General features: G+C 43.3%; 1 protein-coding gene across 1 annotated transcript in view; it reads right to left on the bottom strand.

The window, feature by feature from the left end:
* Positions 1-19,342: 19,342 nt before the first annotated feature.
* Positions 19,343-24,162, bottom strand: part of COLEC12 (collectin subfamily member 12) — a 153,291-nt gene continuing 148,471 nt past the window's right edge. Inside the window, exons 9-10 of the mRNA XM_064481552.1 lie at positions 23,076-23,221; positions 19,343-20,819 (exon numbers count right to left, since the gene is read on the bottom strand). Coding sequence (XP_064337622.1) covers positions 20,800-20,819; positions 23,076-23,221 — 166 coding nt within the window. The 3' untranslated portion in view covers positions 19,343-20,799. The remainder of the gene's footprint in view (positions 20,820-23,075; positions 23,222-24,162) is intronic.

Here is a 24,162-nt window from a genome sequence, read left to right on the forward strand (position 1 = left end):
TTCTTTTCCTTGCTGTGTCTCACTTGGATTCAAGTTAGCACTGGAGTGGTGAGATCTCGGAGAAGAGGACCAAGAAGGCAGCTTAGTCTGCTTTCGTTCTGGTCTTTATCCTCTAGCCCAGGACAAAGGAGACTTTATGTTCATGTCACCAGTCAACGGCATTAGGATGTTGGACTGTGGCTTTTGCTGGGTCAGGTTCCGGGCTCTAGCTGTCTTTCCCTTTCTCTCTCCAGGTAATTTAAGTGGATTGAAAGAATTACATTGACAGGGAACTGATGTTTGAGAAGCAAAATTGAGCAAACAAGAATGAGGCTCCTGCATTGGGAGAGGAATGGAGCTGAGAAAAAGAATGGAGGAGGGCTGGCACTTTCTGTACATTTTGGAACTTACCTTTTTGTGGAAAAAGGAATTACATGGAAACTGAGTGGTTGCTGTCTCATATAGGGTTGTGGCAATTTTCAAGCATTTCATATTGTTAATATTGCACTATTCATTCAATACATATTTATTGAGTGCCTACTCTCTGCCAGGCACAAGTATAATATTAATGGATTATATATATTTTTCTAATATATATATATTAGAATTTCACTATGTGATAAATGCTGCTAAAAATACAGTAGCATCTGTTAAGTGCTATTGCGTGCTTGAAATCTTAGTTCTTTACATGTAATCTTCCCAGCAACCTTGCGAGGTAGGTGTTCTTTATTATTCCCAGTTTCTAGGAGAAGAACTGAGGTGAAAAGTGCTTAAGTGACTTGGCCCTAAGGTCACTAAAAACCAAAGGAATGAGAGACTGAGTTAGGGAATGCTTGGGTGGTATTTATCTTTAAATAGAGTTGCCAGGAAAGACCTCTCTGAGGAAATGATGTTTAAGCTGAAACCTAAAGGGTGGAAAGAAGCTCGTATATTTGTGAGGGTGGGATTGGAAGAAACCTCCATGAAATTATTTAGAATATATCTAATTACTGTGGAATAGGAAGCGATTTCTCCAACAAAATACAAAAACGACATAAACCACAAAAGCAAAGAGATAATTTTGGCAATGTTAAAATTAACTTCAGCCTCCTTGAAGACACGATAATGAAAACGGAGAGGCAGAACTTAGACAGGGGGAAGATGTTTGCAACTCATATAACCAGCGATTAGTGTCCAGAACATATTAAAAAGATTTAGAAATCAATTTTTAAAATGGCAAACAACCAAGTTAAAAACGGCAAGAGACATAAACAGAAAATTCATACAGAAGAGGAAACATGAAGGGATGCTTAGCTTCATGAGTTATCAGGGAAATGCGTAAAACAATGAGATACTGTTTTCTCATCTGTCAGGCTGGCATGAGTTGAAAAGCCTGATACATGTTGGTGGGGAGGTGAGCTACATACACTCAGCTGATGGAAATATAATCTGGTACAACCATTTTGGAATAGAATTTGGCATTCGAGTAAGGTTGAAGATGTAATACCTTTCAATCCAACAATTCTACTCTAGGTATAAACATAAGGGGGTTTCTTACACATTATATACAAAGAGACATGTACAAGAATGTTTATTTCAGTGCTGTTGGTAATGCCACAGAATTGGAAACACCAAATATCAATCAATCAAATTGAAGAATAAATTTTTAAGTATTCATTTAATTAGTGTGTAAGGCAGAGAAAATAAAAGAGCTAGATATACTTGTTTCAGTGGGAATACATCTCTGGTTGAAGTGACCATGTTTCCTTTTGTCGTTTTCAATAAGTATGTAATAAGCAAAATGAGGAAGCCTGTGGAGGAAAAAGAGAAACTTCTGAGATTGCCAGGGGAAAAGCATTTTGTGGATGAAGTTATTTTTTTTTTACTATTAAAATATGAGAGTTTAACTTTGCCTCTTTCCATGATAACACAAATTATCTTAAATTCCGTTGGAATGATACCTTCTCTGAAATAAGTGGTTCTTACCACTAGAGGTCAGCTTCTGCAGGGAAATAGCTCCTCTAAAGTAGTATAGAAGAAAGACAAACAAAAAAATGAACTTTTTGTATTTAGACGTATTCCTATCTGAAGTGGATTCCGGTACTGACCGTTTAACTGAGTTGGTCAATGCAAATAATGTAAGTAAGTTATTAATGTAGAAAATGGTATATACATACAGTGCTGTGTTAGAACCCATCCTTTTCTTTAGTTTGGAGCAACTCAGCTCCATCCACACTGCAGAAGTCAGGCTCAGCTTGACTTTGATGGTGTTTTTTCTTTCAAGGGATTCCTCTAATGGCTGTCTACGTCATTTTAAAAAAAAATAAGTGATACATACCTACATCAGGGGGAGTTACTAAGTTATAACCATTTCGTGAGGTCTCCTGACCTTCCCTCTAGCGTGTGCTATTTTTATTGCTACGTCTTAGAGGGAAATGAAGCACTTTGCCGTCGGGGCTGGAAGAGGTGGCTGCCACTTGGTTCTGGTTAGACTTTCCACTACAGCGTTTCTTTGCCCAGCTCCAGCTTCCTTCCACCCACTTTGTAAATGGAAAGTGGTGAAGAGTTTCCTGTTTTGAAGCCAGCACCAGACCTACACCAAATCGTCAGCCGCTGTTGGCAATGCATCGTAGACTGGGAGTCTAAGCATTTTTGTTCAAACAGCTCTCCCGTCGTGTTTAGGACACTGCCTGGTACTCGAATGTCTGCCTTAATAAAAACAAAAACCCGATCAATCCTTTCCCAGTTAAAAATCCTTCAGTGGCTCCAAATAGCTTTCAACCTAGTTGAATTAGCTCCACACTCAAAACTATTCATACTGTGGCCCTGCCTAACCCATCTGCCTTTATATTGATATACTCATATTGATAACGATTTATTATATACTAAGCACACATCACATGCCACCGTCTTTCATGCTTTAGATACGTGATCTCATTGCTTCCTTCCTTTTTGAGACATTGTGTGCAGTTGAGGAAACCAAGACTCAGAATTTAAAAAATTGTTTACACGACTAGGATTTGAACTTGAATGTATTTGACTCCGAAGTCGTAAGTTATATATTGCACTTCTCTTGTCTTGCCTCACAGTCACATACTCTGCAGTCAGACTGAGCTACTCTCAGTTCCTTTTATGTCTAATAACTTTTGCGTACATTTTTGCTTCTTCCGGAAGAAGCCTTCTCTCCTGCTCTAACTGGTTGAATCCTTCTTGTTTAAGTCTCATCTTAGTCACCACCTGATCCCTGATCTAGTCAACCATGTTCGTTGAGTCTGCTCTGAGCTACAGGGTAGTTTTTCTTAGAGCATGCATGAAGTGGTATGGCAAAGGACTGGGAGGCAATCGCTGATGTTCTGCTGGAAGAACCATTGCTCTGTGCCGTGTGGAAATCTGTTTTTAGCTTGAACCCCAATGAGGAAGTGGGTTTGAAATAAGGGAGCAATGTAAGTCTATCTGCTTTAGACCCGAGGATGTAATCACTAGGACACAGAGGAAGAGAGAGGGTATTGCTTGAAGCGGTAACTAAAATTTCAAGACAGGGGCTCCCAAGTTGGAGCTGCAGAGCTAACAGAGTAGAAAAGATGTTACCTGGGTTAGCAAGTCAAATGGGCAGCTGTGTTTCAAGGCGAGGCTTGAACTTTGAGCCTTGGTAAATATAAAGACCAACAGGTCCTTGAAAGTGAGGAAAAACTCCCACCCAAACTGCTACAGGAAGGAGTTGGGTGCCCAGAATGAAGCAACTCTCCTTTCTTAAATTCCTTTCATGAGGGAGCTAAGTGCTGTTTGAGCATGCTGTGTGGGAACGTAAACTTTGAAAGACTGTATCTCTGACGTTCCTTTTCATTTCTTTCTCAAAAATTGGGAACCAGACTTTCACTTGGATTTGTAGCATGAGTGTCGCCTTTCTTATTTCGCGATGGCTTCTTCCTCCTTTTTCTTTTATTTGCATATTGAACGGCTTTCTAGGTGATGAAACTCTGGAAATTTCCAGGCAAATTATGGTTGATTTTCTTGAGAGGAAGGAATTCTTTAAAGATAAGGCCTTGTTCGTTTTCCATTCAAGTAATTTCTTTCTATTACTCATTTTGAAAATATTATGAAAAAGGGAAGGGAATTAGTATTTCCCGAGGCTGTGCTAAAGTACCAGGCAGCTCTTTCACGTGCATTATCTCCATTAATTCCCAGCACAGGGCCTGTGATGTGTTAGTGTTATCCCCACCCAGCAGGTTATTCAGCCTTCATCGGTCCCTGCCTCCTCCTCTGTGAAATGAGGATGTTCCCTAAGCCTCCAGGTAAAACAGTCCTTTTTGGATCTGCTGTTCCTCAGTCTGATGCATATTCTCCATCCGTCCTTCCAGGTCCACTGTCCATTCTCCATCCTGATCTGTGCCCTTGGAGGCTGATCATTATGAATTACATCACTGGTCCCTCTTACCTTTTGGCTTCTGCTTGGGAGAGGCCAGTGGGAGGCACTGCAATGAGATTGAGGGGCACATCTCAGTGGCTACTTGTTTGGACATATGTCCTTGCTCCCACACAGCCCCCTACTCTTTGGTGTTTGGGCTCTGTGAAAGGTCATGGAGTTGTGACAAAGCCCTGGAGATGTGGGGTGAGGAGGGCAAGGAGACTTGAGGTTAAGTGGTCTGTCCTGGTGGAATGGTAGGCTTAAAATTAGGGATTAAGTTGAATTATAGAGAATTAAATAATTTATTTCCACACATCAATTTGCAGATTGAGATTCATACCCTCCACAGCATTTTTTTGGAAAGGTTATCATTACAATGGAAACTCAAAACTTAAAAATTCTCACGGTGAACTCAATGGACCCCATCCAGGAATCCAATTTGAGATACACTATGTCACACTAAACTTTGGGTTACAGAATTCTCGAAGCTGGTTTCTGTGTGCATGAATAAAAGCTGTGATTAAAAGTTACACTCTGGGAGGCAGCAAAACATCGTGGGTAAGAATAAGGAATCTGGATTCAGAATCCAGCCTTGCCACTCACCAGCCAAATGACTTCCAGTAAGTCTCTCTGTGCCTGCTGTAAAGGTGCACAAAAGTTTGAGGATTAAGTAAGACAATGTGTGAATGACTTAGGTGCACATAATCAGCTCCCCACACGTTTATAATCATGATTGTTATGATCTCAGTAGTCACTCAAACACTGCTTTGTTTCACTAATATTTACTTACCACCAACCCTGCAGTGCACAGCAGAAGGCACACATGCAAAAACGAGTAAAGCATTTATCTGCTTCCAAGCAGATAGTTAGCCATTCACCAAAAAACCCCCTTCATTTCCTTTGGGCATGAAGCTAGGCGGCATTTCTTGCACCCTTGCAAGCAGGCATAGAATGCCACAGAGTTCTAGCCAGTGGTTTAGAAGTTTTACATGTCACTTTGGAGCTAGGGTTTTTGAGAAGCAAGGTTTTTAAGAGGCTTCTTCATACTTGTCCCCCTTTCAGTGTCCCTCTGCAGAAGATGACAAGGCCCTAGGAAATGCCACAAAACGGATGGAGCCTGGGTTCCTGAATTGCCGTGTGGAAAAGGCTGCTAAACAGCATCTCCCTCACACTGAATTACGGGAAAGAAAGAAAATTCTATGGTCTTTGAGCCATTGTACACTTTTTTGAGGGGCTGTTTGTTGTAGCATCTCGTGTTATCGAAATTAATGTACTCTTCCCATAACTAACCATGATGGAGCTCATAGAAAGGGCAGATACCTGTAATTAAGTATGTTGTCTAGCTGGGTTCAAGTGTTTAGGAGGTGGGGTGGGGAAGAACCTAGAATGGTGGGATCCTTATACATCTTGTGTTTTTCCACTGAAGCCAGACCCCTCCCAGATCCTCCCAGTCTGTCCATTGTGTTTCACCCTGGGCAGTGTTTCCCCTACTCCCCATTCTTCTCTTTGTTATTAGAGCTTCCAGGCAGCAGTCTCCTCAGCTCAACCATGAAAGCTATCTGCCAGCCGTGCCGGCCCCGCTCTGTATCTGGGTCAGGCTTTGTGTGTCTTTCTGCATCAGTGCGATAAAGAGCTCTTCCTGACCCTTGGGTTCCTTTCCCAAGTGATCAGTTGGCAATTTGTGCAGCACAAGATTTGTCTTCCAACAGTCCATAAGTAATTTGACTTACTAATCAAAGGAGGTTCATAATACTCAAGGCATTTAACCAGTTTCATTTAAGACAAGTTTTACTGTTATTTTGGGGAAAGATTTTAAAATCCCAGGTTAACTGTATTTCTACTTCTTAAGACAAAATACCTTACTTTCACTCAGCACTTTCTGGATTGAAATGCCTACACCTTCACTCAGTGGCAAAATCAGGTAGCAGTTCCCATAGTAGTTATTTTCTCACCATCCTCCAGTCTTAACTGTGGATTTGACAGACACTTCTTAGAACACAAACATCCATTTAGCAAATCTGTATGTGCCCCTGGACTGGCCTGTCCAGTGTGGGTTCAAGTGAAGGTTGGTTCTGAGGGCGCGGCTCTGACCCTGGGCGGCACAGGAAGGCCTGGCTTGGGTCAGTCCCAGTGCGGCCCCGCTCCAGGCTCTGGAGGCCTCCCGAGTGGGGAGCTGTGGGTGCTGACCAGTTCTCACCCTCCTTTAGGGCGCTGCCAGCCTGCAACCTTAGCTTGAAAGGGATAATAACACAACTAAAAACAAGTCATAGGCACATTTTTACCTGGAGCTGCCAGCTGTCCTGGATTGACCGTTCTCATCCAACAAGCAAGCCTGACTCTTAGAGAAAAATAAGCACTGCGGAAACTTTGGGAAGTTTCTGTCTCTCTTTTTCTCTTGAACTCCCCAAACCTGAAACCAAAAGGAGGCACTACTTCTTAAGTTGCTATAGGTAGGCTCAAGTGCCTGCCTTGATAGTGTTTGTGATCGGGACTTCATCTTGCACTTTAAAATGATATTCCACCTGTGAAAAAATTACTCTCTTGGCAGGTGTTCAGGAAATAAATGCTTACCACATGAGCTTTTAGAAAAAAGGAAGGGACATTAGTCACTAAATACTGTGAAGCATCCATCAACTTCTAAGTCCCTTGAAAAATCAACACAGGGCAGATTTCTTAACTTTTCTATTCTCCCAGGGTTGCCAGTCTCTCAGCTGGCTGCGGCACAACTTGTGAGCCAGAACTGGCCCAAACCAGATTGTGGTTTTTCATCTTTCTATAGCAGTGGCATTCAAGCTGGTAATCCCAGCCACAGCATAAAGTGTCCCCCTCAGCACTGGGCAGGGTGGGGTCTGGCACACAGATGTTTTTCTGACCTGCTCTGTGGAGGGCATCGTGCTCTGGCCAGTTGCTGGAGTAGCAGTGACCACCTGTTGGGCAGAGAACTGATGGGAGAAGCTACGTGTTCCCCAGCCCAGCACTGCTTTCTGGTTTGGCAGGATGGGTACCCAGGAAAAGCACAGACTTAAGTGCCAAAGAGCCGCGTTCATTTCACATCTCTGTCCTGAACCTACTACAGTGGGAAAGTTAACCAGCCACCTATACTGTCCGTTTACCAGCACAGTGAAGGGAAAGAGCACAGGACCTGGGTTCTAGCTGGAGACGGATTGCTGCCCCGTTGCAGCCCCTCCCAGGGTGGCCTTAACAGAAAGTGGTGAAGGGAATCCTACCAGTGGACAGAGGTGCAAGCAGCATACTGGGTGGCTCGCTTTATAAAGAGGGAGAAGCAACCTGAGATACAAACTGATACGAATTCTTGGATAAGGGTGACTGGCTTGACTGCTTGGTCGGGGCCAAGAAGGAACCACATTGGAGGGTCCATGGTAAGGAAATTTGGGAAATAGGCATGAGGCTGAGACTATGGTTGTGGGCACAAAGTGTGTGTATCTTTGCATCTTACATTCATGCCCACCAGAGAACTCCCACTACAGAGGGAGCGCTCAGCCACAAGGTAGACAAGGTGTCTCATCTTGTGGGTGTGGACCTCTGGTGATGAGCCTTGAGGCGACCAGACCACCCACTTGATGGCCGAATGATTTCAGTTTCACCTTGTTCCTACCGAAATTGATACCTTCCGTACCCGCGTGTCTCTATTAATACCACCACCCAAGGGCTCACAGAATCTCTGATCTGTTAAAAATGGCATCCTGGGGTGAGGGTATAGTTCAGTGGTAAGAGTGCATGCTTAGCATGCACAAGGTCCTGGGTTCAATCCCCAGTACCTCCATTAAAAAATAAATAAACCAGTTACCTCCCCTCAAAACAAAAAACAACAATAACAGTGGCATCCTACACAACATTGTGACTGGGCACATGGCCATGAGGTCCACTGGTCTCCTCAGATATCTGATCAACCAGAAGCAGCTAGTCTAATGGGACAGTGGAAAGACTGTTGAAGGCTCAGCTAGGGTTCTGGCGTTGGGGCAGTGACCTGTAGATTCAGGGAGCCGTCCTCCAGTGTGCAGTGTATGCACTAAGTCAGTAGCTGTAGTGCTGCGTTCCCAATGACTGGAATCCACAGCTACAAGAACCAAGGGGTAGAAGTGGGTGTGGATCCTCTCACCTCCACTGCTTCTCAAGCCTGGAACATTGGATTCTGCTACTTTAAAGGTTCCGGTTCCTACAGGGGGAACACCAGGCAGTAGTTGAACTTGGGCTGTGATTATGCCGGGTCATTTTAGGCTCCTCATGTCAGTGGAAGAACTGGTGAAGAAGAGAATTAGTCCATTGTTGGGAAATTGACTCTAACTACCATGAGGAGTAGGGTTGCTGCTACATAAGGAAGGCATGGAGGAGTTGGCTGGAACCCAGAGGACTCACTTGGGTGTCTCGTGGTGCTTCATGGCAGGAATGATGGTAAGTGGGCAACTTCCACAGCGATGGCTTGATGAGGCCAAGGCAGTGAAGGACTCAGGGCCTCGGCTGTCTGGAGGACTGGCCAAGGGTGAGCGAAATCTAGAGTGGGTGGTGGAAGAGGGAAATGAAGCCTTTATCTTGGGATCTGCTTTCCAGGGTACTCAAGAAAGGTCCCCAGCACCTAGCACAGGATCTAGAACACAGTATGGAGGTCCTATGTGGTTGACTATATGAATCTTTGATGGATAGATGAATGAATCACTGGCCCTGTGCTCTGTAGTAGAGGTGCTCAAGTTAATTCATGTTTGAGAAGTGCTGAGGGGTCTTGGGGCAGGTCTGTGTGTTGGCACGTGGCACTCCTAGTCCCTGTTCAGCAAGGTTCACTAATCCTCCTGCATAACCAGGGTCTCGTGCTGCAGGCTCGCACACAGCTTTGGAAGTGCACCAGACCACCTCTGTGCTCGCCTCCCCAAGCCACTGTGTCCCCAGCAGGATCTCATTATTCCCTCAGAGTCGGAGCAACAGAGAGAAATACTATCCTTCAGGCTTAACCATTTTCTTTCCCCCAAGTGGGAAAAGCCCAGTCACAGATGGCTGCAATTTGGATGCTATGTCACTTTCACACTTTATTGCTCCACACATAAGCCAGTTGAAAATGTTTTTCTAAGTGACTGAATGAACTTAGTTTTTAAAGGATCCCACGTAACTTACCCCGATAAATTACCAAAATAAACAGCCAGCGTCATGTAATTACCACATTGACAGTGGTCTAAGGCTCAGCTAGATGAAAAATTACTTTCCCTCCACCCCTTCATCTCTCTCTCCTGGGATCAGTGGGTGGGAGACGAATTCTCCAACAGATGAGCTGTCTTCTTGCGATGTAATATTGTCCTGGATGGACCCGGAGGTGTTCCTGCCTAATGCCCAATGCCAAAAGCAGAGGCTTTGCCGACAGGGTTAGAAATCTATCAGTCTTTCACTCTGTTCCCGTCTTTTTGGCTTTCTCTTAGTTTTGACACTTTGACAGCCTGGCTCACTGATTCTCAACTCTTAACATTTCTAGCCCAGTCTCATATGCTAGAATTTTGGTGGCCTGTTTGAAGAGATCAAAATACTCAGAACAACAGCAAGCAAGTAAGCAGTAAGTTTCCGTGCAGTCACTGCTGGGGTTTAACACTTTCTCCTGGTGTTAGGAAAGCCTCCACGGTTCCTGCCTCATTCACCGAGCAGCTTTTCAGGCCATGTTGTTTGAGAAGACCTTTTCACTGCCCTGGCCTTCCTCTCAGATGTTTACATTAGCATAAAATTTGCCTTTGGTACTAAAAAATGTATAAAAATATACCTTTTTGACCCCCTTACAGTAAGTTCCACTTAGCTGTATATTGCTTTTTTACAACCTTCTCACCTCTGTGTTTCATCTTTTGAACATCTCTGTAACAGTAAGGATTGTAGTTGTGCCCCCAAATGAAATTTCTACGTTGATCAACATCGGGCTGCACGTTAGCAGTGGGTTTGTGAGATGCCACAGTGCTATCTGTGACCTACCAGTCAGAATCTTGAGTCTAGCTAGTAGCAAAGAAAATAGTATAAGAGTTATGAGATAAAAGACTTGCATGTTAAGACTTGAAACCATAAAACTCCTGAAAGAAAACATAGGCGGTAAGCTCCTTGACATAGGTCTTGGCAATGATTTTCTGAATCTGACACCAAAAGCAACAAGCAAAAATAAACAAGTGGGACTACGTCAAATTAAAAAGCTTCCGCACAGCAGAGAAGACCATCAACAAAATGAAAAGGCAACCTTTTTCTCATGGGAGAAAATGATTGCAAATTATAGATCTGATAAGGGGATAATATCCAAATTAAATGAAGAACTCATATAACTCAAAACCAACAAAATTTGATTGAAAAATAGGCAGAAGATCTGAATAAAAATTTTTCTGAAGAAAACATACAGTTAGCCAACAAGTACATGAAAAGATGTTCAACATCACTAATCATTGGGAAAATGCAAATCAAAACCACAGTGAGCTACCACCTCACACCTAGCAGAGTGGCTATTATCAAAAAGGCAGGAAGTAACAAGTGTTAGTGAGGATGTGGAGAAAAGGGAGCCCCTGTGCATTGTCTGTGGGAATGTTAATTGGTTCAACCACTACGGAAAACAGTACAGGGATTCCTGAAATTAAAAATAGAACTATTGTGGGGGGGAGGGTGTAGTTCAAGTGGTAGGGTGCATGCTTGGCATGCACAAGGTCCTGGGTTCAGTCCCCAGTACCTCCTCTAAAAATAAGTAATAAAACCTAATTACCTCACCCTGCCAAAAAAAAAAAAAAAAAAAAATAGAACTATACCATATGATCCAGCTATTCCAGTTCTGGGTTTTTATCTGAAGAAAACAAAAGCACTAATTCAGAAAGCTATATGCAGCACCCGTGTTTACTGCAGCATTATTTACCTCAATAGCCAAGCTATGGAAACAGTCTAAGTGTTCATCAATAGATGAATGGATAAAGAAATTGTGGTAAATATATATGGAATATTATTTAGCTTTGAAAAAGAATGAAAATTTGCCATTTGTGACAACATGAATGGACTTTGAGGGCATTATACTGAGTGAATAGGTCAGACAGAGAAGGACAAATACTGTATGATCTCTTCTATGTAGAATCTTGTAAAAACAACAAACTGAGCTCATAGATACAGAGAATGTGTTGGTGATTGCAAGAGGAAGGGAGTCAGGGTGGGAGAAATAGGTTAACTTTTTTTACAGTTTGAATGAATTGAATTTTAACAAGCCAAAGAGAATATTATATTTTCCAAGTTAGTGTAACCACTAATGTAATGTCAAAATAATGTCTAAATAGCAAGACAAAAGTGGAGAAGGGGGCAAAAAAAAAAAAACTTAATCCAAAAAATGACAGGAAAGGGGAGAAAAGGAACATGAGAAAGTGAGACACAAAACACATGATGCTTGATTTAAACCCAAATATGCGACAATTCCATTACTTATAATGGGACTAAATATTTCAGTTAAAAAACAAAGATTACCCACTATACACCTTTCAGAATGGCCGAAGTCCAGAGTACTGGCAATTACAGATGCAGATGAGGATGTGGAGCAGCAGGATCATACACGGCTGCTGAGAATGCAGAATGGTGCGGCCACTTTGGAGATGTCTCACAAAACTAAACATACCCTTACAATACTATCCAGCAATCACACTCCTTAGTATTTACCCACAGGAACTGAAAACGTATGTCCACTCAAAACCTTGCACACAGGTGTTTATAGCAGCTTTTCTCATAATTGCTAAAACTTGGAAGCAACCAAGATATCCTTCAGTAGGTGGATGGATAAATAAACTGTAGTACAGCCAGACATGGAATCTTATTCAGCATTAAAAATGAATGAGCTATTAAGCCATGAAAAGACATAGAAGAAGCTTAAATGCATGTTACTAAGTGAAAGAAGCCAATAAGAAGAGGTTACAGACTGTGTGGTTCCAACCATATGACATTCTGGAAAAGGCAAAACTATAGGGACAGTAGAAATATAAGTGTTACTAGGGGCTCCAGCGGAGGAGGCAAGGGATAAATAGGTGGAGGACGGGGGATTTTTAGGGCAGTGAAACTGTCTTGTGTGGAATTGTGATGATGGCTGCATGTCACGTGAACCCGCATGTGAACTGTGGATGTCAGTTAACAGCACTGTTGGTTCATCAGTTGTCCCAAGTGTAGCACACAACAAACCGTGTTATCAAGAGCAGAGACTGCGGGGTGGTTGACAGGGTGTGTGGGAACTCTGTACACTCTGTTCAGCTCTTCTGTAAACCTAAAACTGCTCTGAAAAATAATGATTTTTTTTAAAAGTTAGGAGTTATGTTAGGATAAAAATTATCCAACTTGGAAATAAGATGAAAGGACAAATAGATATCCGTGCAAACGTCGTTCTGTCACATTGACCAACAAGCCCATCAAAGGGCCATCAGAACCTCTAGGGGAATGCAACTTTGACAACTTACGTTGGTTATGGCTCAAACCCTGTAAAGCTACATGTTAATGAAGGTAGTTGATAATCTGCCAATGATTTTTGTCCAGCAGGGGGGCAGATGGTTTCTGTCTGGCTGAAGAAATAACTCAGGTTATGGCCCTGTTGCCCTATTAGTATAGTTTTGTATCTAATTTAGCAACTTTAACTTTTTATACAATAGACTTTATTTTTTTAGAACAGTTTTAGATTACAAAAGAAATTTGGGAAGGTAGTACAGAGGATTCCCTAATGTGCAGCATCCAATTTCCCTTATTCTTAACATCTTACATGAGTGTGGAAAATGTGTTATAATCAGTGAACCAATATTGATACATTATTAGTAACCCGAGTCCATACTTAGATACCCTTAGTTCTGACCTAGTGTCTTTTTTCTGTCTCAGGATCACATCCAGGATGTCACATATGTGGACTTGTCACGTCTCCATAGGCTCTCCTTGGCTGTGACAGGTTTTCATTCATTGTTTCTTTTCTTTCTTTCTTTCTTTCTTTTCTTAGTGAGTTTGTTTGTTTGTTTGTTTATTTATTTATTTTTCACTTTTTAAAAATGGAGGTACTGGGGAATGAACCCAGGACCTCACGCATGCCAAACACACACTCTACCACTTAGCTATTACCCTCCCCCCATTCTTTGTTTCTTTTTGGTGGCCTTGACAGTTTTCAGGACTGGTCAGATGTTTTGTGTGCTATCCTTCCATAGGAATGTGTCCGATGTTTTCTACAGAAGTAGACTGATTTTATAGGCTTTTGGGAGAAAGACCACAGAGGTAAAGTGTGTAAATTTTTGTTACATCGTATCAAGGGTACATATACCAGCCATGTGATTTATGACTCAATTTTGGCCTTGATCATCTGGCTACAGTAGCGTTTGGTTAACTTTTCTGTATATCTAAAACTGCTCTGAAAAAGTAATGTCTATAAAGATAAGGAAAAAAATCATGGTCTACTTGTAAATGTCATCCCGCTTTTGACTTCCTCTCCCCAGATTCCTCCCCTTAATAACTGAGCCCACCTTTGGAGACAGGCTTCTTTGGCTGAAGTATCACCTGCCTGGCCATTTTACTCAGGTTTGCCTCCCTCCCCCTCCCTTCCTCTGTCTCTTGTATTCATGGCTTTGGATATTTATTACTGAGATTTGGTCATTCTGGTGCAGGCCCCTGTAGGGAGAGGCTGGATTGTATCTGAAGGCTGAGATCTGGCTTTGTGTGAGTAACCTGAGACAGGTGTCTCTCAGGGTGGACCCGTGGATCTGTAGGTGGGAGAGGGGCACTTGGCGGGGCTGGGTGTCTAACAGGTGCTCCCAGAGAGAGGGTTTTCAAGGTGATGGAGGCAGTAAGGGAGGAGTCCAGGTGAGACCTCTCTTCCTGGACTCCTTCGTGGCTGGCAGGCTCTGCTTGCCTGGTAACTGCATGCTTCTGTGACTGTTTATCTCTTTCTGTGCTCTGGCTTGACTGTACACCCTCTTCAGAGTTTCTAACCTAGCGAAGGAAGGAAGGGAGGGACTTGGTCTGTGCTTGGGCGAGAGGCTTGAAGGAGCCATGTTCCCCCGCCGCCCCTCCCGGCTGTGACGACAGCAGGGATCAGTGGGGCCCCAGGAGGATGTGAAGCTCTGGGACACCTCAGGCTGTGTGGTCCGGGACTTCGTCCTTTACACACTAATCTTGGGGATTGGTTTATTTTCTTCTGAGAAGTGGTATTTTCTTACATAATCTCTAACACCAAGTAGGGGATTATTTCTCAAAAACAGCAGTGGGGCTGGACCAGAAAGGATGAGAATCCAGAGTTCATATGCATATTCAGACAGATCAGCCTGATCTGCCTTTTGGTGGGGCCCCGCGCCTTCCTGTGGGGGTCTCTGGTGGCCGGCTCCAGCCTGGGGGGGCTCAGTTCCAACCTGTGTTTCGATGCCGTGCTGGGTCTTGGCCCCTCCTGCTCGGACCGGCAGATTCCAGGGTGCACGTGGGTGAGCTGAGTTACGGAGCCAGTATCCCCAAATGCCAGGGCCAGTTGACCACGCTGCCAGTTCTTCCTGCGGACTGTGGGCAACGCAGTGCAGGCGACCCTGTTCCTGCGATGGAAAACGAAAGCAGGAGGAGGTAATTCCGGGACTTTGTAGTTCCCAAACACTGTAGCCACAGAGTCCAAAAGTGAACCCAAATGATCTTGAGCAGATGTTTTTTTCATGGCCTCAGAAGAGTGTGTGCAGGGGTCCTAATGCTGTCATCATCACACATCACACGTCATCACAACCACGGTAGTGTGTGTCTCCAGCACATATGACCATTGTGGGTGCTGATTAAGCAAGAGAAAAATGATTTTTTAAATTCATTTTACTATCTGTGAACATCATGGTGGAAGGTTAGAGCTAGGAATTTTTTGGGGGGGTAGGGGCAGGATTATTGATTTTTAAGAACATGTAAGCAAGTTCCCTGGGGATGCTTTCTTGCCTTGAGTCTGCCTAAGCAGGATCTCCCACAGCATCAGGCTTCTGTGCTTTTCCTCTTATGCCACTTTCAGGACTCAGGAAGCGGGACCTGGAGCTGCCTCGTGCAGCTGAGTTCAGCCAGCCTCACCCACATCCCTTCTGCCCTTCAGCTCCCCTTTAGTTGGCCTTTTGAAGTTTGGTTGAAGTTCCAGGAGAGATGCTCCGGTGAGACTTACGTAGGAGCAAAAAGACATACTTCTGCAGATCCTGAGGAAGGAGGGAGAAGCTGTGGAGGAACTGCTTTTGATGGGGGAGCCTTTCCATGCATCCAAGCATCCGCCCATCCATACTCGCATCTCTCCATCCATCCATGCATCCATCCTTCCATTTGTCCATCACTCATCTGCCTCTAGAACAAAAGGAGAACACAGATTCCTTGATCTGGAGATATTTAAATTTACTTTATTCATTTTGGGTGGATACAATTTATGTACATAAAAAGCTAAAGGCTAGTGCATTGCCTCCACATTTTCAAAATTTTTTTTAAACAATAAACCTCAAATGACATGTCGTGTGAAATAAATATGTCACCATCTGGAGAGTGACCAGGAGCTACATGTGCTTTGCAAGTACCTTCCTCCCGACCACTGTGGCACCTTCACAGGGACCCTGGGCTCCCCGGAGCACGGTTTACAGTCTGCTGTGCTTTGGTTGGAAGCAAAGTGCTGATGATGTGTGCAGGTGGTGGGTCTCGGGGGAATTAAGGGAAGGGCTAGAGACTTTCGAGGAAGTGTCTTGAAAGAGGAGGTATGCCTTTTTCTCAATAAATACATACAACAGTACTACACGATCCATAGCAGTTGAAGCTGCAGATGTGAAACTGCTGATGTGGAGGAACCAAATGGCACATGTGGAGGGTGGACTACAAGTTATGAGCAGACAATGAGTGCTCCTAACTCCCACATTGTTCAAGGGTCAACTGTATTCTCCACCTTGCACTCTTGTGGGAAAAAAAGACTTAGTTACTCTAGAATCTAGGGTGGTTTTTCCCAAACTAGACCTCTCTGGACATGCATGGCATGGGTGCCGAGTGGACTTTTGCCTCTTTGCTCATTGGTAACGAAAGGATTGGTCTAGTACTTTTACCTAAAATGTACAAATCGGGATTCCTCCACTATTTCGCTGCTTCTGTTGGAGAGAGAGACTTGGTGGTTTGACTGAGAGCCCAGACACTCGGGAAGGTTACTGTCGGAGCACAGGAGACAGCATGGCGGGGTGGAAGCTAGGTGGCCATGGGTTCAAATCCCAGTTCTTGGAAAAGGATTTAACCTCTCTGATCTTCAGTTTCCTTGCATAGCGTTTGGAGATAGTTTATGTCAAGTTCCTAACCCGCAGTCGGTGTTATGAGAGCTAGGACTTTGTGCTGGTTTATGTCAGGCCTGGCCTAGCTCCTTAGTTCTAAGGCACAGGAACTGATTTTAAGAATCTTATAATTCCCTGCAGCTTGCAGGCACGATTTAGTGGGTCACGGCAATGAGTGATGATTAAAGAATACGGCAAACTCTGGCAGCAAAGGCTGGAAGACTGGCCAAAGGACAGTTCTCCAGCCCTGGCCAAGAGGACTAAAGCGAGACCCTTTGGTTAAGCCCATTTAATGACCTGCCGGGATGAGCTGTTGGCAGGAGTCTCCTCACTGGCAGCTGCCTCCCGCCCAGGTGGCACGGGTGATCCCTGTTGTATAAACTCAGGGCGAGTAAGTCCTTGGAGGAAGGCCGGAGGCGGGGGCCCCATCCTGGCTATGGCAGGCAGGGCTGGACCGAGATCGTTCATTCATAGGCTCATTCATTGAAAAATGTGAAAACCAGGGGCTCTGATCCTGCAGAATTACGGTTGGTTTTCTTACGCTTGCTTTTCTTTGGACGGTTGCCTGCCCGGTGTTAACCCGGGCATGTTATTTGAACCAGGATATCTAGGAGGAAAGGAAAAAGGATGAACGTGTGGAGCAAAATCTCTTTAACATCTGCTTTATGATTTATACAACAAGCGTGATGTCATACCATTAAGGGCCTCTTTCCAGGAAAACGGAGCTATTGTACAAAGAAATACATTCTTAAAAAGACCGCAAAAGTTCACCTAGACTTTGAAACCATTGAGTATAACAGTAAGGAAAGAGATACTTCACTACGCTGCTGTTTCGAAAAGGTTTCTAAAGCCTTTCCCTGACTCAGGGCCATATTTTGAGAAATAGAAGGAATCTGTTCAGCCGGCTGATTCTTTTCACTCCGTCTTCCACTCATGATGTTTATTATACAAATATCCAATATAGTGGGTATATAATAACCGACTACTGTCAACATGAATGCCTTCATTTCTCCTGCTTGGCTGCTCTTACTCTTCAGTGCTTTTAGGAGTTCATAGCTGACTGTCCACATTTACCTGTCTCTTCTTAGTTCGGTAACATGTAGCTAATTTGTAGATCATCTATCGCAGGGAAAGAGTTTTTCCCATATTACTCAGAGCACTTGTGTGTAGCATTTGGCATGGAAGGGGGAATCAGCACCCTTCAGGGTGCATTTGTGGGGAAAGGATTCAGGCTAAAAGTGATGCTTGAGCTGAATCTTAAAGGTGCTTTCCAGGTGAAAAAGCTAGCGAAGGGATACCCAGGTAGAGTGTTGGGGTAAGAAAGAGCATGGAGGAAGTTGTAGGGGGCTTGTAAGGCTGTTCTGGTGCATGGTGAGGGGGGCAGGGACGCAGCTGGAGGGAAGGCTGGATGTGTGGCTGGGAACCTGGTCACCGAGGACTTGATCTCCCCTGAATGTGTGTCCTGCAGACAACTCAGGAGGTTTTAAACTGGGGGTAAGGGGTAGGATGGACTGTGGGGGACATAAGAACGAGGAACCTGATCAGATTTGCATGACAGTGATGTGGGCAACGGACAAGTCTTCAAATGAGCCTCAGTTTCCTCATGGCTAAAGTAGGGGAAAAGATTTTGCCCCAAGATTAGAAGAGATAATGTATGTGAAAGAGCTGAACGTGAAGAGATCAGTTTTGTCACCTGAGGCAAAGTACACATGCTCGCATTGTTACCTGATTTACACAGGGACGTATGATTTATCTAGCTTTCTCCTTCCTTAAATATCTGGTTTTTTAAAATGGAAGCAGGTATACTGTGTGTTGTCTGCTTTAGTTTGAGCTCTGCCTTCTAAAAGGCAGGATATAGGAAGAGCTGGTGAACATGGATCACAGAAGAGGGAAGAAAGGGTTTTTCTTTCTGGGTTGTGCACTCACTCTTTCAAGAGTCACTTAAAAAGAGAACAGTTTCCATCTTCTCACAGCACACAGCAACTCAGGTGCCTGAAGACCTCATGATATTTTACCAAAACTCTCCTCTGAGAAGAGCATGAGCGTGAGCAGGGAAGCAGAAACCTAGTGTATAAATAGCTACATGTACAGAGGAGTACCTGAGACATCTTGTCATGTGTGCTATTCATCTGATTTTATTCTGTGTGTTATTAAGAGGGACCCTGCTTCCGAAAGAAAATTAGAACATTTTCAAAGCTTGAGTCTGAATCCTGCCTCATTCCTTGGTGATGATGTGACCCAGGAAATGACGTCCCCTCCCCGAGCGCACTCCCACTGTAAAATGGGGAGTGTAGTAACGCCTACTTCTCAGGACTGTTGGGAGGATGACATGCGATCATCTGACTGAAGCCCGACAAATGCCAAGCTCTAGGGAGTCATTAGGGCTGGGAGAGGAGCACCCTCAGCTGGGGCACTGGCACCACTGTCAATCTGATGATGGCATCAGACATTTAATTTCAAGTTGCTTCTGGACATGAATCTTAATTGACACCTGAAAAAACCAGAAGAGGATGAAAAAGAGGATAGTTTCATCTTCAGAAGGAAAGTCTTGAGCCTAAAAAAGTACCAGAGTCCAGTGGGTCCAGATGACAGTGGGTCCTGCCAACTGGACCAGGCCTCGTGGACAGGACAGCAGGGCATCGAGGTGCTGAGAAGGCCAGTCCCGGGCTGCAGACACCACACGAATGGTGACCAGGGCAAGACAACACAGTCCACACGGCTGCAGGTGTGAAAGTCAAACTCTGTCTTTATTCTTTGACCATTGTACGTGGGATAGGTAGCAGCACTGCCTGGGGAGCTCCTTAGGAGGGGAGGAGAGGGAATCTGTTGAATGGAAATCTTACCTTTGAGTATCAGTTACATCCAAGCCTATTTTCAGCACATGTCATGTTAGACTTTTCCATGGCAAGTCAAGGAGTAGAAGGAAGATGGGCTCAGAGGAAAGGTTCTTTGCAAGAGTTCGACCAAGTGGCCAAAAATTTTATTCTTGCATTTCATCACGCATGTGCCTCGGAATTATGTTTGTGTTTTTTTTGTTTTGAATCTGACTTAGGAAAACACAAACCTTCCAGGTAGCACATAGCTGTTCCCATCTTTCTAGCATCTCTGCCTTTGGCCAGTGTGATGCTATCCTTTCCTGACATTTAACGTCAGCTCGGGTATGGGTCTGATACCAAGTATATTCACACACACCTCAGCCAAAAACAGGGTCTTCTGGATGGCCAGATTCAGGTGCTCTGCCCTTCCCAACAGATGCCTCTCCACCACCCCCGACTCCACCAAAATGACGGAAAGGCAAATCCTGAGTTGACCGCTTCCTCTGAGCTTGGCAGACACACAGCATTCTGTCGGTTGGTGATGGGCTCAACGCAGAGCCTACCTGACGGAGAGTCACGTATGTGCTCAGGCCTGACCTACCCTGCCCAGGTCTGCAAGGACATTTCTAGACATTTCAAGTGACGGACTCCTCTGAGGAAATGATACATTTAAAAATATATATATACACACACACATATATTTAATTATTTTTTAAACCACAACTGAAAAAATTCTTTGCCATTGGGTAGAATTAAATCTGACAAGAAACCCTATGAGTTTTTATTAATACCATTATTGTTTTCTTTGGCTTCATGTACTATATTGGTAAAAATGACAAAAAAAAAAGGAAAAAAGGAAAAATTATAAAAAAGCAAATATTTTGTACAAAAATACAAAGTTTTAAAAGCTCTTTAAGTATATTTCATATTGTTACTAAGAGATGGCCTATATATCTGTATGTCTGCATATTTTTCCTACATTTGGGATTTTAGAAACATAAGGTACTGTTTACACCGTATGTGTTTTCAGTTCTTCCTAAAGCTCAACAACCAATGGTGATCTTTTTCTGATTGGAGTGTTCCATGCTCTGGAAGATACGATTTGTATAACTGTATGGTTACTGGCTGAGAAAAATCTATGTGATGCAGTCCATCTGCATACTGAAAATCAATGTATCATAATGGGGGAACACTTTTGTTCCAGAGTCCTTGATAAATGGCAGATGGTGAAGAACACTGGCTGTCAATTTTTCCAGTAATTGGTTTTCAGTGCTTTTTTTCAATGTGATGAGAAGGTGATGCAATCGGAAAGAAGTCTCCTTTGCCTTTGAGAACTGTCCGAAAATTTGCTCAATTATATCATGGTCCATTATAATGCAGATGATAGAACTAAAAGAGAGGAAAAAAGGATGAGTGTTAGTTTTTCTTAAAGAATAATGTTAATATACAACTCAAAAAAAAAGGAATATATATTTTTATAGGAAAGATTCCAAATACATCATTCAATAATTAATTTTTCAGAGAAATGCCTAGAAGTTCTTATTCAGATTAACTAAAAGGTAAAATTCATTTTGAAGGAGCTATTCTGGGGAATCCTAGTGCCACCTCAGATCCCAAATGGCCAAAGAAAGCTCCCAAATGACAGATCTGGGAAACTTGTCACTGTTCGCTGGAATTGCTGGTTTAGATATTTGTGTCCTTTTCCTGAAACTGACCAGGGTGGGAGTTCCTGATGTGTCTGAAGACCCCTAGCACTTGGACCAGTGCCTGACACACCGAAGGTATTCAGTATATGTCTGCTGAATGGATAACTGGATAATTTGTGGCCTGGTTACTACCAAAAATAACTTAAGCAAAATATATTTGAGTTTTTTGTTTATTACCAACTTTGTTTTAAAAATTGATATAATTGACATATTGTATTAGTTTCAAATGTACATGGTTCCAAATTTGTATATATTACAGAGTGATTACCACAGTAAGCCTAGTTAGCATCCATTACCACACAGTTACCATTTCTTTTGTTGTGATGAGAATTTTTAAGGTTTACTCTCTTAGCAACTTTCAAGTATATAACAGTATTATTAACTATAGTCACCATGCTGAACATTACATTACCATGCCTTATTTCTTTTATGACTGGAAGTTTGTACCTTTTGCATATACCATTTTGTACACCCCACCACTCCCTGCTTCTCGCAACCACCTGTTTTCTGCCTCTATGAGCTCCAGGTTTTTTAAGCTTCTATATAAGTGAGATCACGTGGTATTTGTCTTTCTCTGACTTATTTCACTTAGCGTAATGCCCTCAAGGTTCGTCCATGTTGTCATAAATAGCAATATTTCATTCTTTTTTATGGCTGAATAATAATATTCCATTGTGTGTATGTGTGTGTATACATTTATCGTATTTTCTTTACCCATCCATTGATGGACCCTTAGACTGCTTGCATATCTTGGCTATTGTAAATAATGCTCCAGTGAATATAGGGGTGCATATATTTTTTCAAGTTGGTACTTATCTGGAGAAATGAAAACACTAACTCGAAACAGAAGTGAAACTGCTGGATCATATAGTAGTTCTATTTTTAATTCCTTGAGGAACCTCCATACTGTTTTTCCATAGTGGCTGCACCAATTTATAGTCCCACCAACAGTGCTTAAGTGCATTAAAAAAAAAAATGAGAATTATCTGTCTGTTATAGTCCCATGGGACCCAGGAACGAACACACACACACACATGCACACACACTCACTGGCCACTAGAGCCAGGAGATCAAGGGGTGTCCCCTGGGTGGCAGCTGTAAAAAAAACAAACACAAAAAAACAACAAAAAAGACTAGGGCATCAGATGTGTGTAAAAGCCCCCCCGAGGAGACACTGGTGCTCTGGAGCGCTGCAGCGGGAGGGCGCAGACAGCTCCCACCCTTTGACGTCTCCCACCAACTTCTGAAATACTCTGAGCTAGAATTCATATCATGTTCACAAAGTTGTACAGTTTAGAACCATCTCATCCTATTTGAGGACATCTTCATCACTCTCCAAAGAAGCCCCTACCTATTACCATTCACCCATCTCCTCCTCCTCCCACTGCAAACTTTTAAATCTAGTTCTGATGAAGAAAACCAAGATGATACGTTCCAAAGAGGGTCATGTGTTCAATGAAGCTTTACCTAAGTCTCTCTTGAAATGAAAAAAAAGAAATCTCCAAATGCCTCTTTGGCTTAATGAGCTTATAAGGGGGAGACACTATATCCCTAAACCATGCAGCCCAGCATCTGGCCCCCAGGAGATGCTTAAGAAATACACGAGGAATCGAATGCTTGGCCACCTGAATTACCTGTGCATGGAGCTCGATGAAAGATTGACCATTGGTGCCACACAGAACAACTGACTGACAATATTATAAGGTAATGACCTAGGCCCACTGAGTACTTCCTATTTCTTAGGCATATTTATTAACTTATTTAAGTCCTCACAACAACCTCATTAAGAGGATACTATTATTATTCCCTGAGGCCACTAGCCAGCTAGTGGCAGAACCAGGGCTGGAACCTGATTGCAGAGCCTTTATGCTCACCACCTCTTACCCCTTAATAAGATAGAAGCCCTGCAGCTCTCTCTCAAATCCCCTTCACGGCTTACCTGTCTCCCTGTCTTTTTCACAAATGAAGTTATTGACATCTTCACACTGGAAATCGTTCCACTGCCCAGCATAAATCAGCCCAGCGCAGTCTTCTCCTGGCCCGTGGCCGTGACCCCAGTTGTCTGGCTGTCCAGGTTTCCAATTTCTTTTAGGAAAACAGAAAATCGAATGTTATTTGCAAAGTCACGCAGAAGTTTTCTTTACCCAAGAGCAGCAGAGAAATGTCAAAAACAAAACTAAGGCATGTCATTTGTCCTGGAATGAAAATGCACTGTTTAAACAGCCTGCACACTCTTATGTGAAATAAGCAGCTGTTTTGCAGGGAATTGTGTGATGCGGCATCTCCCTGCAGGCTTGGTATCTTTGCCACAATGAAATCAACTTACTGCTGAGGGAGTAAATCTTTCTTCAGCACTGTTAGATGAATAACTTTCTAATGTGTGCTGGGATGCTGACATCTGGGCATGTGTGTATATTTCTGTGCGTGAATATATATGCATTCTGAGCACATGATACACACACACACACACACACTTGTGAGAACCCAGAGAACCTTGTACATTCTGCTAGCTTGTCTCTAACAAGTCAGAGTCAGACAGAGAAAGTGACAGACCCTTGATATCCATTTACAAGAATCTACAATTCCAAACACGTGGTTATGGATTTCTGGCTAAGTTGTAGACAGTTAATTGCTTTAGAAAGAAATAGTCATTTAATCTCACTCAAAATGACTCACAGAGTTTACTGCCTTTTTGGGGAGAGAGATCCTTAAAAACAAGTTTTCTTTAGGCTTGTTAACTTGCATGTTGCTGCTCAAAACACCCCTTTGCCGAGCTTCGCTGTTCTTGACTCTGTTTCCATGCAATAAATCAGATGTGCTCACAAGACTGAGAACTTGAAAGCTACATTTTCTCTAAGAAGCAGGTCCTTGCACAGAAGCTCGTGGTTACCGCGTGAGGGGACAAGCTTGCCTCGTGTGGATGGTCCGAAAAAACATCTGAGGCAGTGGCACTACCCATAAATGATGACTCATTATACCCCCAGCGTCATCTAATTCAATAATAACTCACTCTGGCCCATGCTTTT

The sequence above is a fragment of the Camelus dromedarius genome, chromosome 32 (genome assembly GCF_036321535.1).
Source record: "Camelus dromedarius isolate mCamDro1 chromosome 32, mCamDro1.pat, whole genome shotgun sequence".
NCBI classification, from domain to species: Eukaryota; Metazoa; Chordata; class Mammalia; order Artiodactyla; family Camelidae; genus Camelus; species Camelus dromedarius.